This window comes from Halyomorpha halys, unplaced genomic scaffold, assembly GCF_000696795.3.
Source record: "Halyomorpha halys isolate HHAL.00 unplaced genomic scaffold, Hhal_1.1 Scaffold171.1, whole genome shotgun sequence".
NCBI lineage: Eukaryota > Metazoa > Arthropoda > Insecta > Hemiptera > Pentatomidae > Halyomorpha > Halyomorpha halys.
Window position 1 is genome coordinate 684,834 of NW_027115842.1, and position 20,437 is coordinate 705,270.

The following is a 20,437-nucleotide window of genomic DNA, read 5'->3' on the forward strand; positions in this document are numbered from 1 at the left end:
AAAAGTAAAAAAAAAAAAAAAAAAATTTAGAATAATTATGTTAGAATTGAATGTAATAAGTATTTCAGAGATTTGTGTATTGGTGTAAATAATTGTTTTTTTATTGTAAAATTCCATATTTTATATTTCAACACAAAGATGGAAAGGCAACTTAAGCTTTTGTATTAGCGTCTGACTGCAAGTTGTCTATTTATATATATATAATGGAGGAATTATATTAAAACTGTATATGTTGCCATTTATTTTATCAATATTTTTTTTTTTTTAGTTATAACAAAGAAAGAAATTGACAATTTTATGTATGTACTTAGTAGAGTTTTGTTGACTTAATATTTTTTATAGTTTACTTTTTGATTTTTTTTCTATTTCTCATAATTTATTTGATTTTTTTTTTAGATTTGTACTTTTTTGTTGTAACTAGTATTTTTTTTTTTAATTAGTTTTTTGTCGAACAAAAATGTTTCCACTTTTGAAGTGTATTCATTTAAATTAATTATTTATACTTAAAATTATTTTTAATTTATGAAAGTATTAAAGAATGGTCTAGATTACACTTAGCAGAACATTTGTAACAAATGTATTTACTCTTCTCGGTGTCTCAACTTAAAAGTTTAATTTAGAATAATATTTATTCTAGTGTCTACAAGATTTACAAATTGTACTTTAATACCATAAATACAAATCTTTCCAATATCTATCTCATTGATTCCTTTAACATTAAGAATTAATGTATCATGTGGGAGTTGTTCATAATAGCTTTGTTCCAATTGGACTCAATACTAATATCAAAGTCCTGTTTTTTATTAGTTTTAAATCCTGTTGGAACAGGTGTTAGGGTTGCCATGGTGAAATAAAAACACTGGCGATATCTACTTAGACTAGGGGTGTTATGGTTGTCATGGTGAAATAAAAACACTGGCTAGATCTGTTCAGACAAGAGGTGTTATGGTTGTCATGGTGAAAACAAAACACAGCGATATGTTTGAGACCTGTGTGTTTTGTTTGAGTGAAGGCGACAGTTTGATTCTGGGAACTTGTATGTTCAGACGAGTGAGTTTTGGTTTTGTGAAGGCGACAGTTTGATTCTGGGAACTCGTATGTTCAGACGAGTGAGTTTTGGTTTTGTGAAGGCGACAGTTTGATTCTGGGAACTCGTATGTTCAGACGAGTGAGTTTTGGTTTTGTGAAGGCGACAGTTTGATTCTGGGAACTCGTATGTTCAGACGAGTGAGTTTTGGTTTTGTGAAGGCGACAGTTTGATTCTGGGAACTCGTATGTTCAGACGAGTGAGTTTTGGTTTTGTGAAGGTGACAGTTTCATTTTGGAACATGCAACATTACGATTGTTCAATGTGAAGTGGTAATAGTTTAAAGGCCCTCTGTCTGTACTGTTTGAAGAGGAATATCACCATGTGAGAAATGTTGTCATATATGTTTTGTTTTTCAAAATTATGGTGTTTACTTCAATAGACGATCATTAACAATAGAAGTGGAGGACTACGTGGGGTTTGATCTAAATTTTATCTTGTTTTTTTTTATTTTATATTCACTTTCATACTATTGGATAATAATGTAAATATAGTTATTAAGGTTAAGTCAACCTATTAGTTTTAATTGTTTTATTAATTGATAAGAATTCTTTTTTTTTCTTTTTCATTCTCTGTATATATATTTTTTCCTATTATTAAACTTTTGTACATATAATTCAGTTGTTCTTTCTCTGCTTTCAACTTGTTAATTTACTTATGTTTTTTTTTTTGTTGTTCACGGAATATTACGATAATTCAACAGGTAGGTAGGTAACACCCCTAGGTTTCCTGTTATCTACATGTAAAGATATTCGCCAGTGGTCATATTCAACAATTGTTTATATAGTGGTATATTTTAGTTATATTGTGGCATAATGCTTCGGGATTTTCGTTATTTCCAAGAAAGATAACGTGGCGCCTGAGGAGTAATTTATTCTTTATTGTTTTGTTTTTTTTCTTTTGCGATTATATTTTTTTTATTTGACTTTAACTCACCCCTTCTCCGCTGAGCGTGGGCAACGATAAACGTAAAACTAAGAATAAATCAAAATTAGCGATTATATAGTCTCAATTGTTGACTTATTAATAGCAAGCTAAATCTTTTTGGCAAGCTTTGATATGAGGTAAAGTAGCTTCAAAACCATCTTCATCCAAATTTAGAAAATTTTTAGGAAAGCGAAAAAACTTCCCATTGACATGCCGATCAGTTTTGAGGAGTTTTAACTATTTGTATCGAAATAACTAACATCCATGATTATTTCACAGCAGATTCACTGCTTCAATAATTTTAGGTTTTTGGAAATTGAAATTGAAATTTTGAATGGAGCTGGTCTTGAACTAAACTGGGTGATTAACCACTATCATCAATGCAGAACAATGAATAATAATATTGAAAAAAACAGAAATATAGTTTTAATTATTAAAAAAAAGACACCGAATTTTTTCATGGTGACATTTACTGAGAAAATATATATATTTATATTGATTTCATTTTGTCAGTTACCATGTTTTATGAAAAATTGACAAATATACTGCATTTTAAGGTATTAAACATTTTAAAAAATCCATAATGCTGCATTTGATGGATTTTAGCAGTATTATAATAATGAGCGTTTTCTTGATGGCAGTGTAGAAATCCTAAAAATAATCTTTGAATATACTGTGTTTATTAAGATGGGAGTTTAATAGATATGTAAAGACAAGGTAATGCCAGAGATATTCGTTATCAGGTACAATTATCACTTTTTTACTTCTGTTACAACATATCATATTTATATATAGTATTATATATATAACTATATATTCAAATACATATATATGTATAGGTGTCCCAGCTAAACAGAGTAGCATCTAAAAAAAATGGCTATTTAGAGATATGCATGTAATCATAACATTAATCTATACAGTTCAATACTGTAGTATCTTGAAATATTTTTTTTACTTATATTTTATGACATATTTTACTATGATTCTGTATTTTACTTTATAGATTATACCCTTATTGCTAATATTACATACATATCTCAAAATAACCATTTTTTAGTTGTTGCACTATTGAACTTGGACAGAGATATATAGTTAAGTTATATCGTATATGATTTGACTGATCTCAAAAGGATGGATAAAAAAATTTAACAAATAAATAAATTTTTTTTTTCAAAATAATACAAAACTATAAAAATATTATAAAATATACAACTTGTTCTACTGATTAGCTTATAAAGACATCATATAAAAAATATAGGATATTAACATTGTTATAATATTAACAGTTTGAACTTTGTTCACTTGATTTCCACCTTTATTTGGTGATGTGTCTTTACCCTCTTTCGGTTGAGATGAATTTAGATTAAGTTGGTCATCTGTGGATTCAAACGTATTTAGATTAATTTTTTTGCTATCTGGAGTACTAAATTGGGTGTTGTCTTGATTAGAAGCATTTTCTGCTTCGCTGATAAGATAATCGGTTACAGCAGAAAGCATCGGGTATTTTTTATTATGACATTGGCCGCTGAAATCGTCCATATCTAATGACCATAACATGATACCTCCTAGATGGTAAGAGTTGACCAATTTTGCCTTAAAAGAAGAATAAAATACATTAATTTCTTTATTAAATACTACACCTCAATGTAATACTGACATAATTCAAAAACCTGACTTGAAAAAATCGATTTACAAGATTTTTTTTATTTTTAGATTAAATCTTACTTTAGCTCATTGTTCAGTTGAACTATTATGACTTTATTATGTGATAGTCTGAAAAACACTTAAGAAGTAAAGCTTACTATTTATTAAATATAGATATTTTGTGTCTTCAAATAAACTAGAATAACAGTTTAATTAATCAAAAATTTTAATTCAGTGTGTAATGGAGTACATTATGATAGACCTCATGGCAGATACATTATTCATATCTCCTTTGCCTAACGAAATAGTGCTGGTACATAGGCCACCTTCAGCATTATCTCCATCCATAATTGTTTTAATGGTATGAACTATCAAAAAACTTGATTGTACAGATCACAAAACACTACCAGGCCCCGGTGATGTGTCTAAAGAGGTAGATTTGATTTTTTATGGTTTCCGTTTCTATTGAAATCTAATCCAGCTCTGGGGACTGTTTTTCATAATCCACATGCTTATGGAGATTTTCGCTCTCAAAAAGGGTCGCCTCTCAATTTCGGCAAATTTCAAAGGACAGGTGCTTACGAGCATCAGCATTCATGATGTTTTGTACTAGATGAACATTCAATTTTATTCTCGAATTTCGACTTCTTTTTTGCATTTTAATTTATTATATCAATTTTCTTAAAAACCGAAACAGTCTAAATATGAAAATATATGCATTTATCATCAAATATGCAAAATGAAACTTGGTTAATTTGTGAAAATGGTTTAGCATTTCAATCCGACTATATATAGTAATATTTTAAATTTGTGAAAGTGGTTTACCTTTTCAGTCAAACTATTAATATTTTAAATATGTTAAAGTGGTTTACCTTTTCAATCAAACTATTAATATTTTAAATATGTTAAAGTGGTTTACCTTTTCAATCAAACTCTTTTTATTGTCAAAACTGATGAATATGTTGTCCTTGTAAGCAATAGGAGTGGAAGAATTTTCATCAAATATTTCAGTCCAACCGCTACTATTTTTCAGATTGATGCACATCTATAATTAAAAATTCAGTTTCAATAAAATATGTTCTAGGACAGAAATATAAACAGGTGAATAAGATAATGTTTGTGATATATAGTTATTTCTTTCTAAAATGGTTAAAATAAATTAATCGCTTTTCATTGTTGGGCAACAGAGATTCTGAAGTGGTCATTCAAGACTGTCTCAGATTTCTGATAAATTATGTTTATCTTGTACAATTATTTTTAATAGCCTTCACTAATTGATATCAATTTTATTTCATTTCCCAAATTAGATGACTTTTCATATATATAAATAATTGACCGTATTAATTCAAATTATGAAGAAGATTTTCAGAGGGGTGCGGTCACAAGAAAAAGAAAAAGTTAACAATTTATTTGCTGATACTTCACCCCACTTTGTAGAGCTTCTTCAGGGCTAAAAAGATACAAAAGCAACTAAAAATATTTTGGCAATGTAGGTTAAAATACAAAAGGTAAATTAAGGTAGGGTTAAAATTATTTAAATATAAGTGAAAAGAAAATTATATACAAATGAAAGAAAGGAAGAAATAAAATAGTATAAATATAAAATAGATAATGGTAAGAATATTAAAAAATTATGCAAACTATTAGGTTAAAAATAGGGAAGCATTGCTTATAAGGGCTCATTGAAAATTTGTTTTTATTGCAAACCAAATGCGTTGAAGTTAATACCTCATTGTAGGCTATTATTCCTCGTTCATTAGTCCATGGCGATGCATACGCTTCATCGGAGGTTAGTCCAAGATATTTGTCACTTCTAATTTTCTCCTTAGTGATGTAGGCATGGCCATAAGTAGGGAGTCCTAATAATATTTTGCTAGCAATTGCACCTCTTTTCACTATCAAATCAACCATATATGTCTGAAATTATAAAAAAAAAAATAATCATTTAGTTTCAAGTTCTTAACGAAAATGGTCTGTAACAAAACAAAATTTCTTTACAATAGTTGAGAACAATGCTAAGAATTAGTTTATAAGTTGGGCATATATTGTAAAGATATTTTACATCTTTACATTTTACAAGATGATATAACTATTAAAAAAATATAAATTGTTGCCATGAACAAAATATAGACATTAGTAAAGGCCAAAAAATAAAATAAAAATTTATTTGATAAAATTAGATCATTATTCTATTAAATATTATGTATAGGAGAATGTAATAATTATATTTCTGTCACAATCAAATGTTTTGGGGTGAATAAGAATTAAAAAATTGAAGATTTGTTTTGTAATTTTGAGCTTATAATTATTTATAGCTTATAGATAATTTCCTCATTAAATTGAATTCTTGTATGCATTAATGTGCATTCAGATGCACTTTATAATTAAATAGTATGTTAAAATCCATAGTAACATGATTTAAGTATTATTATTTTTTTTGTTAAATCTTTATTGAAATTTACAACTGTACATAATGATACATTCAGTAAATTTGATTTAAGTCTATAATGGAGTGATACAGGCGTGTAGAGAAACTTCCCATTGGTAGCACTCTAATGATGTTTTTACATAGGCAGGTCTGATGGACGTCTTCTTTTCAGGCGCCTCAAGAATTGTTAGGAATGGAAGAGGAAGCAAGGTTAAAAACTAGTGGGGTTGGATGGTTAGGGAGTTTATAACAGAAGGAATGATATCTAGTTCGGGCTAGTTTGGTTACATATGGAACATTAAGGTCTTTATGTATGATTTTATTTGTGACATATTAAGGAGCATTGATGATTTTACGAAGGATTTTGGATTGTAAGGATTGGATACGAAAGGAATTTGAAGCTCAAATCTGTATGTCCTGCATGTATGCATGTATGCATCTGTTTGATAGGGGTAAGAGCAACATTATTAAAGGATACTTTAGGGCAATTGGTAGTTTTTTGATGAAGGGTAAAGGTGATTTGATGGGATACGTTGGGATTTATTTTAATTCTCCAATTACGACACCATTCTTCGAGGGCTGTGATATGGGATTGGAGAGTTTGGGATGGAATCAAAGGGTTATTATTAACTGTGAGCACATATGTGTCGACATATGTGGTGAGGATTAGTTAGGATGTCAGCTGTATAAACGGTGTTGAGGATAGGACCGAGGATACTACCCAGAGGAACACCAGAAGACTGAGAATAGAGGAATGAATAGGAACTATTGTGGTTTACTTGGAATAATCTATTGGAGAGAAAGGATCAGATGAGAAAGTATGTACGAGTTTGTAAAGCAGTCCCGGGAAATATTATTTGATTTAAAATTTTAAAATAATTTTTTGTAATAAATATTTAAATTTAAAGATCTTAAATTACTCAAGGTCACTGATAGGGAAAGTCCACTGCCTGCATCAGTAAAGTTGATTGGGATAACTTAAAATATTCATCTGTGATAACTGATAAAACATTAATATAAATGCATATAAAATAAGGAGCTCATAATGTTTTATTTTCAATATAAATTTATGTCCAATGAAATTGAAATTAATTTTAATAAACCGTTCAATTGATAACTAATATAGGTAGCCTTGGTTGACAACAGGAAATAGGTCAGTTCTTCTAATACTTTTTATTAGCTGGTACTTATGCTTCTCCTCATTTCTGTATTATGACACATACAAATGCGAGGCCATTTTGAAGTGATATAAAGGAGTTGTTAATTCGATTGCCTGTTTTTTATACTAAATTGAACTTATTTTAATAATAAACTGTAATAAAAATGGTTAAAACAAACAATACAATTAAATAAGTGGTATTGACTAAATTATGTTTTGTAAAATATAAGTATAAGAGACCGTATCGAAGATATAGAAAAATCAAATAAGGATTTCGCTTTGATACAACAGTTGGATAATAACTAATGGGATATGTCATACATCAAGTATTTTTACTCTCATTTCTAAGTTTATATTTTTTTAAAAATTGGTTCTTAATAGTAAAAAATGGTATTCAATTACACCTTGTTTTTTTTTTACTCCAAATTATTGCCGAAATTTCTAAATGAACAAAGTAAATTATTTTGAAAAAATAAATGATATATTTTTTATTTGAAAATCAATCAATTTGTATAATGATATAGTTGTATGTTATCAATTTATGTAATGTTATTTTCATAAATAGGGAGCGCGGTGGCACTGGTAAGGTACAATGCTACTAACTCCAAGGACCCGGTTCGAATCCGGCAGGGCAGATATTTATTTTCTGTTACACTTCAGCTGTGAGTCAACCATGCGGGTTATAGAGCCTTCCTGAGATCCACCCTGCCTCATAAAGTGGGTAGTAAGTAAGAAAAAAGGTGGTTGAACGTGATCAAGAAAAATCACCTCCTTGCATAACCGCTGTTCTAAAAACATTGCTTTCTTACTAAGTACTGAACCCACACCCTTTATGGGTCTTTGGGGTTCACACCATTATTTGTTTCCATAAACGAAACCTTTTGTCAGGTGTATATTATTTTTAATTTAAAATTTCATTAGTAATAATCATGAAAAATATATCATAAAATAACACAAGGTTTTTTATAATATAGGATTGGCAAATAAGTCCTTTCAGTTATTTTAATTTACAATATAATGTCCATTATTTTCGATTACCTTACCCTATCTCTCCAACAGCTGAATAATCCTATATTCATAGAATGTCTGTGATTTATTAGTGAAAAAGTGCTCCCTGACACGCTGTTTGTTTCGAAACCGTTTTCCACTTAAGGAATTCTGTAGAGACCGGAATAAGTAGTAGTCACTAGGAGCAAGGTCCGGTGAATAGGGAGGATGGGGCAAAAGATCCCATGCAAGGGCTAACAATTTATTGCAGGTAACTAACGAAGTGTGGGTCCAAGCGTTGTCATGATGGAAGCTGATACCCTTTTGATTTGCCAGTTCTGGGCGTTTTCTTCAAATCAATTCATCCAATTTAGTTAATTGTGAGTAGTATAGAGTGGAATCGATCGATACACCTTGTGGCAACAGCTCATAAAAAATCACACCCTTGAAATCCCACGCTTGTATGTGATATGTCTAGGACCTCTGCAATGTCTCACACTGATTGGGATGGATTTTGATCGGCTATCGCCTTAACATCAATGGTTTCAATTTCTTGCGACCAGGTCGGGATATGTCGTTTATGTTAAAATTCCTTGCTTGAAACTTAGTAAATCAATTTTAGTACACGCGCTGTTAACACATCATTCCCATAGACCCCGCTTATTTTTTTATGTGCCTCTACAGCTCGCTTTCCTTTTTTGAAGTAATAAAGCAAAATATGCCTATAATGCACAATATTTCCATTCATCTTCTCAATTGGACCACAAACACAATCTGACCTAATCTTAACAAGTGTCAACAGACATAACTATTTACATATTACAAATAGGATAACAATCCTCTGTTGGGATTAATTGAATCAGAAAAATGTGACCTATTATAAACTAAACATGAATACAAAAAGCGAAAGGACTTATTTGCCAACCCTATATTTTATACAGTTAGAGAGTTTTTTGAATGCACTAATTTCAGGAACTATCAGTTTTATTTGAAAAATACTTTCTGTGTTAGATTGCTCGCTTATTAAGGGGAGGTTTAGCATACATGGCATTGTGATATGAGCCAGAGACATACTTACAACACTATTTTCATTTGAAGAATTTAAAGGAGCCATGATTCCTGTAGTTTTTTTCCATGGTCCGTGATACTCTACAGCTGCTAAGTTGATATAATCGACAACCTGGGAGATTGCTTTCACATCGTAGCCATCATATATTCTATGACGATGGGCAATTATGTGAACTGTGAGAATCCATCCCTCGGGCTCAAATACCCTTTTGATATCCTGAAATCATTTTGTACAATTGAATTATTAAATGAGCCATAAATTAGTAGATGGTAATATTTAGAAGAAGATGAATCAGTGATATGAAAAGAAGAATAGAATTAAGTTTTTCTTGGAATAATAATGAAATTCAAATCAATAATAATTTATGAAATTAAATAATTATTAATAACTTTTCATTATCTCTTTGAAGTGTCACTCTTTTTTGCATCACACAAGTGATTTTTAAAATTTTATTCTTCTCAAAATGCAAAAAATGAAAGTAATATTGCATAAAAATAAAGAATATTTACTTCATTATAGTTATAAAATAATAATAAGAATGGAATCTAATTACTTTGCACAACACAATATTTGAAATGGTCAAGGCATAATACTACATCGCAATTATCGGGATTTAATTATGAGGATGACCGAATTGGCCAAAACTTTGGACTTTTAAGGAAATAAAGAATGTTTTGTGACTTTAATTTGGATACATTTGATTTTATTTAAACATTCAATTTATTATTCCAATTAAATAAACTTGACATGCAATAATTTGACATTGGTTTACCTTTAGAAGTTTTATAAAGTTTTGCCTATCATCTGTCCTTCCTCCAGGAAACTGCCAACAGATGTCAATACCATCCAGATTCCAATCCCTGAATATTCAATAAAGAGTTTAAAAATTATATTGAGAAGTGAAGATAAATTATTAATAAATATAAACAGAGTTATAAATAATCAATATGTAAAACTAAAAATTAACTTGAAATACCTTATGAACTTAATAAGACTGTTGATGAAAGTGTTTTTCATTGAAGAAGTTCTTGCAACTTCAGAAAACTTGACCGTGCCCTCTAAATATCCTCCAACACTTGCAAGTATTTTGATGTTTGGATTACGAGTTTTCAGAACACTCAATTCTTTCAGCTGACCTTTAATGAGAAATTTAAAATTCATTTATCAGAAACTATTATGAAAGAAAAATTGATTTTTTTATTTCCAAACATTAACTCAAATTCCATACAGATATCCTTATCCCTAACTCAATCTGCAGGGACTGTGGTGGTATGAAAAACCTTTAAAATTTTAGAAAAATAAAAAAACCTTAAAAGGCATTTCTCTTATTTCTGATAGAATCAATTATGAATTTTCAATCCTCTAACTCGATTTGGGGGGGGGGGGGCTGTAGAAGTATGCATGGTGTTAAAAACTGAAAAAAAAAATTAAGGAAGTGCGAGAAAAAATTAAGACCCACTGTTGATGCTAACATGTTTAATAAAATTAATATAATGTATTTTGAACCTCATAAAAATTTATTATTATTATTAAAACACTTAGTCATTCTTGTAACGGCCTTTTTAATTCAGAGTTTGGCCGTCATTATCGCAGTATCTATTAGGCGTTTGATTATCCAGCGAACAGGTTCGTTTTTATTCTTTTTTTTGTTTTCTTTCCCCTTTCTTTATTTTACTCTTACACCTTATTTTCTCCACTTTTATCCATTTTCCTTACCCGCATTATAAGTTTTGTTCACTATATTATTATTGGTGTTTTCAGAATTTTTTTTTTTCTATTCATTTCTTGGTATACTTTACTTGTATTTTGCCTCTTTATCATCTATTATTGTTACATATATTTTCTTCCTCACAATTTTCATTTTCTTTTCATATTTCAATTTTTAAATTAATAATAACTAATATGTTCATACTTCTTTGCATTATATTGTAATATGCTCTTTTTGAGTAAATAATATATTTTGATGTATAAAGGGTTTATAATATGTTTTATTTTATGTATCATTTTAATATTGTTCATTTGTTTTGTTTATCCAAAATGCAAGCTAACCAAGTTTCATTGTTTATAATAACTTCGTGATACAACAACAAAACCAAGATGGCGGTACGTTGAATCAAGGCCACATTGAGCAGATTCAAATATCATAAAAACTATTTAACTTGTCCCCTCATAATTGAAAATATAGAAAATTAAAGGAAAAATAGAAATCAAGAAATAGTGCAAATGAATAATATTCAAAAAGTAAATCATTTGGAAAAATCCCTAACTGTTGTGCGAAAATCGATGTTTACATGTAACCTCAAGGCAGGTTTTGTTTTTGGAGGGAACAGTGGTTGTCTGGACAGAGAAGAGAAAGGTCCAGTATGACGTCCCTATAAAGGGACAGTATGAAGAGGTCCTCATCAATTTCTGTCAAGAAGGAAGCCATTTTGGACGCTAGGAAAGAACAATAAGAAAAAAGAAATCATCAAAGGAAGATCGTAGAGCTTGGTTAGTTTTTGTATACATAAAGTTAGATACATGTGTAAAATAGATTTTAAATTTAATTATTGTAAATGCCTGTTCTGATTGTCTAGTAACAACACGCCCTGAGATTAAGAGTCTTTTTATATTATACAAGTTAAATATAATTCTATTATCTATTTGATATTAAAGTTCTTAACTTGAACCCAAGTATCTTTTATATTTGAAAAAAATTATAAAAAGAATAAAAATTCTTTTTTATTTTATTTTTAATAAATAAAATTATTACAATATATCCTCATTTTTATTTCATTTCCTTAATTATGTTATTTTACACACTTTTTTAATTACCTATGTATACATTCTATTTTGTAAAATTATTCATTTCATGTGTAAAATTATTCTGTTTATACTTTCTTTTTTATTTTTCTATACTTACTGTGGTTGTTATCTTGTTCTGTTTTTAGCCCTGAAGAAGGCTAGAAACTCTAGTTGAAACGTTGGCACATTAAAATAGGTTAATCCAACTTATTTGTGTTTATCATTGACCGCACCCCCAACCATCTTCTCCTCGTTCATCATCCACGGTCAACTATCTCTCATAATTATTATTATTATTAATGATGAGAAGATAATCGACTGCAGATAATATATATGCGGTCAGTAAATAATAATAAATAATAAAAGAGTCGAGAGAACTCATTTAATAATGCCTACATTTCAGCCAGAGTTTCTAGCTTTCATCAGGGCTGAAAACAAAGAGCAAGATAACAACCAATGAATAGATTTTTAATTTTTTTTAGTTTACCTTAAGGAAGTTTTATGAAATTTTGCCTATTATCTGTCCTTCCTCTAGGAAACTGCCAACAGATTTAGTATAATTTTTTTTTTTTTGTAATCATTGGTTGCTATCTTGTTCTTTGTTCTTAGCCCTGATGAAGGCTAGAAACTCTGGCCGAAATGTTGGCACTATTAAGTAAGTTCTCTCAACTTATTTGTTATTTACTGACCACATCCCGGACTATATTCTCCTCATAAATATTATTATTATTTTTATCACACCATCAAGCCACCATACATTATGTTATTATATATTTGATAAATGTAAATATTTCTTGGCCAGTTGTTGTCTACATAGTACAATACAGGTTCAGGCTGCCTAAACAGAATCAATAGCCCAGTCTGGCTAACTCTGTTATGGTTGTATCTACTACCCAGCGCTCATCAACAAGATGATATTACAAAGAGTTCATCCACAGCAGAGTCCCCAATTCTACTGTGAAATTAAAAGTCATTTTGTTTTTTTGTTGACTGACAGTTTGTAATATATAAAAGGAAGATGGGTCAGGTCTGATCAAAAGAACTCAAATAGTAATTAAACTATTTATTATGAGCCAATATTTCGCCTCACTTTGCAGGGCTTCATCAGGGCTACAAAAGATACAAATAACTAAAATAATGTGACAATGTAACATAATGGATAACATGAAATAAAACTAAACTAATGTATAGTTAAATATGATTTAAACTATGTGAAAATATATATAAAAATGAGCAATTAGATGTGCCATGAAAAGTATAAATAAACAAGAATTAGAAAAAGTATTAGTCAATTAATGAAAACAGAAATAATAATAAACAAAAAAATGTAGATAAAAAAGATGTACAAAAATACAGTACACACTAAAAGATGGAGGATAAGGGAAAAAAGAATAAAATAATGATTATGAAAAAAAAATTGGATGTACACCTTAATGAATGGAACTTGGCACAAGAGTAAGCTAAAGGCAGATGCGAAGTACCAATAGGGTACTTAGAGTAGTGGGGAGTTGAAAGTTAATAAATATGTTACATTTGAAAGCAAAAGATATTAAATAATGTTAAAGTAAAGATAATATTAAATGTAGGCTGACACTAAATGATAATATACATTCTAAGGGGGAGAAATTATATAAATATATGTATAGATTAATACAAAAAAAAATACAATTAATATAATATGGTGAAGAAAAGAAAATATACTAAATTTGACATTATTTTAGTTATTAAATAAATCAAATTTATATCCAAATCCGTCTCAACACTTTATTTTTTCATTAGTCCAACGTTTCGACTTTCTAGCCATCTTCAGGGACATCTTCAATACAAAAATCCTTCTCACATTAATTTATAATTTCTATTGCAGGCTATTCTGCCCAGGTCATTTTCTTTATTCAAAGTTCAAAACCTCTTTATTTAAAATTTAAAAACATTAACATTTATTATATAAGATAAATGGTTTGTTATATGGTGTTGTGTTTTATACTGTTGATAATCTTATAGAAAAAATAAATGTTAATGTTTTTAAATTTTAAATAAAGAGGTTTTGAACTTTGAATAAAGAAAATGACCTGGGCAGAATAGCCTGCAATAGAAATTATAAATTAATGTGAGAAGGATTTTTGTATTGAAGATGTCCCTGAAGATGGCTAGAAAGGCCGAAACGTTGGACTAATGAAAAAATAAAGTGTTGAGACGGATTTGGATATAAATTTGATTTATTTAATAAATATTAGCTTGTCTCAAAAATTTTTGAAATAATATAATTAAAATTATTTTAGTTATTTGAATCTTTTTTAGCCTTGTACCATCTTCCTTTTATGTTTTTTTTTTTCTTTGTGCACATGATCTATAATGAGAAAATTATTTTTATTTACTTTTATTCAATTTCTAATGGATGATTTGCCGTTTTATATTGTTCTTTTTTATTTGTAAGGAATTTTTTTTCAAACATAACCTGCCCTATAACCCCTAAAAGGCATTTCTCTTACTATAACTTAATTCACAAACAAGTTCGTAAATTTTGGTCCAAATTCTCCTGCACTTTAAGGTATTGTTTCACTTAGAAATAAATTTTCTTTTCTTTTTAAGATTTTCAAAAATTTCATCATGATGTGTCTAAATTTTACTTGCGAGATTCGGGAATATTCGTACTAGCTCCTTCAATGGGTGAAGGAAAAAACTGGTTGTTGATAGCTTTGCAAGAAGATTGGTCAAGAAACACTACTTCTGTATCAAATAACCCAAGAATTAGGTTTCTCTATTTTTTATATAAGTAGAGAGAGAGAGAGAGAGAAATACTTTATTTATCTATGCTGCCTAAATACATTAGGTTGCTATCTCACACAACATACTTATCAATCCGTAATCGGACATATATAAATTACACATACATGGTATAATCAGAAAAAAAAGAGAAATAATAATAAGATATAATAAACAATCCCCCCCCCCCCTACAGTTTCCTTTTACAATCCATTTCGGTCTGTACAACAAATACAAATGTTTCATTCATTCCTATTTTTCTTTCTCATTTCTGCTCCTCAAATTTCACCCTTTCACAATTATTCAATTCACCCAAAAAAAATAAAAAGTTAGAAGAACATACCTTTGCCATTGTTTTCTTCAAAGTCTAACAAAGGATCAGCACTTCTAATTTCACTCGTGTTTTCATTTATCCTCATGAAGGCATAAATAACATGCGTGCAATGCTGTGCGTCTGAATCTTTTATATTAAACTTTCCTCTATAGGAGGCCCATGCTGCCACATAACAGACCACTGTCGGTTTTTTTGCTGAAATGCATATTTTATATATATTAAGAAATAAAAGTACTGTAGATATTTCGAGTATTTTAGATAAAGTGTAATATGCTTTGTTTTGATATCCTATATGATATAGGGGAATGTTGTAATGTTAACAACAAAATAAACATAACAAAGTAAACTTTGTAATGTAAATAGTTCTTTAACTATTGTAAATTCAATAATTCCATTCTGATTTTAATATATATCAATATAAACATACAAACATTTCCAAGAGTTTCTCAACCAAGGAAAACTCACAGAAGGCAAAGACATGGAGTTATGGAAATAGTTGGACAGATGAGATGGGCAGTCTACTATCAGAACTGCTCAAAGATGGTGGACAACCTCTAAGGGGCAAGGTATTCAAACAAATTCAGAAAATATGGGAAGAGGAAAGAATACCAGAGGCCTGAAACACAGGCTTCGTCTGTCCTGTTCTAAAGAAGGGTTCCATATATTAGTGTTGTCATAGCACTCATAGTTGATCCAAATGTGCACCCCTTATTTGTCGATGTGTCAGGAACATCATGACTGAACTAGATGCCCCTAGGAAGTTGGTAAGATTGACATAAACGCATACAAATGATCCTAAATGTAGAGTCCCAATATAAGGAGAAGTATCTGAAGTTAGAAAAGAAAAGGTCTGAGACATGGAGATTGCTCACCAATGCTGTTCAACTAAGTCCTTGAAAAGGCAATTAGAAGAAATAAAAAATGCTCAATTCTGCATGTCAGAATAAAATTTGGGGCCAAGGTGTTAGGAACTTTACCTAGGGTACATCTCGGTGATTGGTCCTTCTCTAATGCTGGGGGTACAGTTAAGGAGAAACAAAACCCTTCACCTTCCCTATACCGTCCTTGTGTGACTTAAGTTGCACCCTGCACAAGGTTGCCATATTTTTTCCAAACATGGCAATCTAGCCCAGGGAGTCATAAAAACATCCCTGGTGTTGGGCAGCAGCTTCACTGGCATGAGACCGAAGATAGTAAGAGCTGGATGAGCCCATGAGCAGATATCTACAGGTGGAGTTGGAGAGAAGTGGAACCACTGTAGAAGTTATTCAGGATCTTACCCTTCAATGACTACTGAAGTTGGAGGAGTTCAACTACAAAGTGCAAATAGTCCCATCGCTCACAGGAAGCAGATGGAAAATAAAATTCCACGCACTTACTTCCCATTATGACTAAATCTGGATGAAATGAACATTTTAATCCCTGATCTGGCCATCTAAGGTAAGAACACAGAAGAAGAAGAAGAAAATTAAATCCTAGCATAGGTGGATGATATTGTAGTCCTCAGAAGCAATCAAGAGAATCTGAAGAGACTCTCTAAGAATTTGATTGTAAGTAAGTGAAGAAAGTTTATAATGTGAGCCAAAAAATCCTCAATAACAATATCTGCATGAATGGCAATGCAGTTCCAAAAACAGACAGTTTCATACACCTTCGCTACATAATAACTTCACTAAATGACCAATTGACTGAGATAGATCAGTGTGCATAATCTTCAGTTAGAACATGCGCAAACAGAGCATTCTTCTCTTTGCAAAGAATGCTGAAGGAGCCTTGAGGCTCCGGGATCAGAGCCTTAATACATGGATGAGAAGAATGAACATTGAATTGCTTGAAGAGATTGGACAATTAATGTATCATGATACGAAGGCAAGAATGTTAAGATTTGCAGGGCATGTGGCTGAATCAATCCATCAGGGCACAACAAGATTTGGCAAGAAGGAGGTTAAAAATCAGGTTGATATACACCTGAACAAAGATTGGACTTTTATCTTTTTGAATGAAAGAGCAAGCTGGAATGCAGTAGCATAAGAAAGGGAGGTGTGGAGAAGGCTAGTTCAGGTGGCCAACTGAAAAAAACTAACATCCAAGAAACCAAATCGTAGCCATTGAAGAGCTAATGGATTGATTGAGTAGTTATTGAATGATAATTACATTAAACTGATCAAATTTTCTACCTAAATATAGATAAACATTTTAGTATTGAAAAAATAAACTTTGTTATTCTGATAAATAAATTTTTATCATATGCTAAATTACTTACCCTCAATGAAGTCGACATTACAAAGCAATACAGCCAAAAAGCAAAAAAATAATTTAAAAAATAATCCCATTTCTCAATAGTTGTTTTTTGTATGGACACTAAAAAAACAAACAAAAAAAAGTATCAATCAATAGATTTTAAAGTATTATAAATATTTTGAGTTATTCTTGTTAATGAAAATTGAATATTTTGTCACATTAACTCTTCATATGATCTTTCACAGATAGAATAGATTATTTTATCTTATATAATACATAAATGTTCAATATAATATTTATGTACCCTATTCTAACACCATGGTGGCCATACATCAACTTGACCCTTCAAGTTTCCATTTCGTGGGGGCCACCACAGAAATAAAAGTCAACCCCTCTGGCCGCTGCAGTCCACATGTTACAAATGGCTCTCATCTCTATTCTATACCTTTTATTCCTTTCGTGAGAACCTACAGCTAGTTCCCGTAGGACTTGCTAACCCTTTTCACAACTGCTAGACTAGTTCCTTACGGAGTGAAGTTTTCGTCCTGCGAGGATTTACGGCTAGTTCCCGTAAGACTCATCCCGTCAATTCATCTCCAACTGTATGAAGAAGCATTGCCGAGGACTTCTGGTATCGAGTACCTCTCATATCTTCAATTGAAGCATTGCCGAGGACTTCTGGTAAAGTGTACCTCTCATATCTTCAATTGAAGTCAGAACCATATAATCTAATAACCAACTTTTACAATTGTTTTAACAGTTCTATAGAGTAATTATAATACATCTTCATAATCCAATTTTTTCTGGCTATCCATTACTTTAATCAATGATCCATAATTCCCATATACTTTGCAGGGGTAAAATGTAGCATGTAAGTGAGAGAATCAACTTATCAAGCTTGAAGAAGTTACCCGGTAAAGGTCGAGAGGTTAATAAAATCTAAGCAAAACACCAGAAGAATTCAAGATTCTTTGCATTGTTATAAATATTAATTGACATACCTTTCTTGTTTGTCAAGGACTTGTGGAGAACAGGAATAATTAATGGGATTCTTATACTTCTTTGGTATTCAAATGGACAATGAGCTCTAAGCATAATAAGAAAATAACTTAAAACCTCAGGAATTTGAATTAACAAGTCCCATATAAATAAATACGTCCATTGTTATTATTGTAGGCGCATCTTAAATAATGTTTACTGCAATGACTGACGTCACATTACATTGAGATGGTATGGAACGGTAAAATTACGTCTTCACTCCAACCGTTCCATATAGTACAAGAGCCGGGAAGAAAAAAACGGCAGTTATATCACTCCAATTTTTTATTACTTTAATGAAAACTAGGTATAATTACTAGTTAAAGTTGATGAGTCTGCCAAGTATAGGTAGGAGGAATAAAAAATGGCGGCTGTTTCAAAACGTTAAAAAAAAACATTAATTTTTCATTCGGAGTTCTATATCTTTAAAACTACCAACAACAAGAGAAAATCTATAAGAACATTATTTAAAGAAGAGTAAATTTTCTGAAATATTAGCCCTAATAGAGCTACTTACGTCCAATAGTTCTCGAGATATAGCTTTTTAAAAGGTAACATTTCATAAAAATGTACTGAAATATCAGTAGTTAGTTAATTTATTTTGAGAAATTTTTATCTCAGGAACTATGTGATGTACAGATGTCTATTAGCACTCAAATTAAAGCTAGTTTAATGATCTATAAAGTAGTTTATGACCTTTAGCTTCATAGGAATAGTAGTTTTCATGATATTTGCTGAAATAAATTGATTTATTGTTGTTCGGACAATAAGTTTGATTTATGAAAAACTTAATTTCAGAAAACATTGGACGTACAGATATCTGCCAGAACTCAAACTAAAGCTAGTTAAATTTACTATAAAATAGTTTATAACTTTTTCTTCGTAGGATTAGTATTTTTTTATGATATTCACATATGAATATAAATTTGGCAAATAAAAATTTGTCCGAACAACTATAAATCAATTTATTTTAGAAAATTTCAAGAAAACTACTACTCGTACGAAGATAAAGGTCATAAACTTCTTTATAGCTCATTAAACTAGCTTTAATTTGAGTGCTAATAGACATCTATACGTCAAATGGTTTTTGAGATATAGATTATTCAAAATAAATTAACTAACTACTGATCTTTCAGTACATTTTTATGAAATGTTCCTTTTTAAAAATCTATATTTCGAGAACTATTGAACGTAAGTAACTCTATTAGGGCTTACATTTTAGCAAATTTACTGTACTTTAATTGATGATCTTTTAGATTTTCTAATGTTGTTAGTTTTTAAGAATAAAGGATTGGATACGAGTGGAATTTGAAGCTCAACTCCGTATGTCCAGATAGGCCTTATAACAGTCATGTAGATCAGTCTTTTGTAATGGATTGGCAATTTAGACTGTTTGTCTAGTAAATGTTGTAACAGTCGAAATCGACAAGGAGTTTCTTGTCTTTTTAGTCTTGTGTGAGGATTCCATGTCAGTCGTTTGTCCAGATTTAGTCTTAAGTAACGGATCTGTTCGACAGGAATAAGAGGGGTATTGTTAAATGATACTGTAGGGCAAGAAGTCATGGGTTAAAAACATATTAAATAAAGAGTATCATTGTTTAATATCATGTTGATGGATGGATAATTAGTGTAATTTATATTCATCAGATCAATTAAAATTTTGATAAATTTATATTTAAAAAATATATTTCATTGTCTGTGATAGGGTTCAATTTGTAGATTCAATTTATTTATTTATTTTTTCAGTTTTTTATACACTACTTGCATATCTTATATCGTACATATCATCTAACCTACATGATATTATATTTCATCTGTCACTGTTTTCAATCTACTACCATCCAATTCCACGATTATCAATCAATTAAAATTTTGTACTATTCAATTATCAGTTATCAATTTTTTTATCAATTATGATTTAATTCAATATTTTGTATAATTCTAAATTTGTTTGTATACTATTCCTTTTCAATTGT

The 20,437-nt window shown here is 30.1% G+C and overlaps 2 protein-coding genes across 3 annotated transcripts in view; one reads left to right on the forward strand and one right to left on the reverse strand.

Annotated features, from left to right (window-relative positions):
- The window catches only part of foi (fear-of-intimacy), a 39,882-nt gene extending 39,185 nt beyond the window's left edge, over positions 1-697 (forward strand). Inside the window, exon 16 of the transcript XR_010844965.1 lies at positions 6-697. The gene's annotated coding sequence lies outside the window, so the exon portion shown is untranslated. The remainder of the gene's footprint in view (positions 1-5) is intronic.
- A 2,461-nt stretch (positions 698-3,158) lies between these two features.
- The window catches only part of LOC106679003 (probable chitinase 2), a 26,030-nt gene continuing 8,751 nt past the window's right edge, over positions 3,159-20,437 (reverse strand). For both annotated transcript variants that reach the window (XM_014417906.3, XM_014417905.3), the window contains 8 exons: positions 17,446-17,543; positions 15,192-15,377; positions 10,278-10,437; positions 10,074-10,161; positions 9,311-9,517; positions 5,387-5,575; positions 4,578-4,703; positions 3,159-3,607 (listed from right to left, as the gene is read on the reverse strand). In XM_014417906.3, the coding sequence (XP_014273392.1) occupies positions 3,245-3,607; positions 4,578-4,703; positions 5,387-5,575; positions 9,311-9,517; positions 10,074-10,161; positions 10,278-10,437; positions 15,192-15,377; positions 17,446-17,515 (1,389 nt within the window). In that variant the 5' untranslated portion in view covers positions 17,516-17,543 and the 3' untranslated portion in view covers positions 3,159-3,244. The remainder of the gene's footprint in view (positions 3,608-4,577; positions 4,704-5,386; positions 5,576-9,310; positions 9,518-10,073; positions 10,162-10,277; positions 10,438-15,191; positions 15,378-17,445; positions 17,544-20,437) is intronic.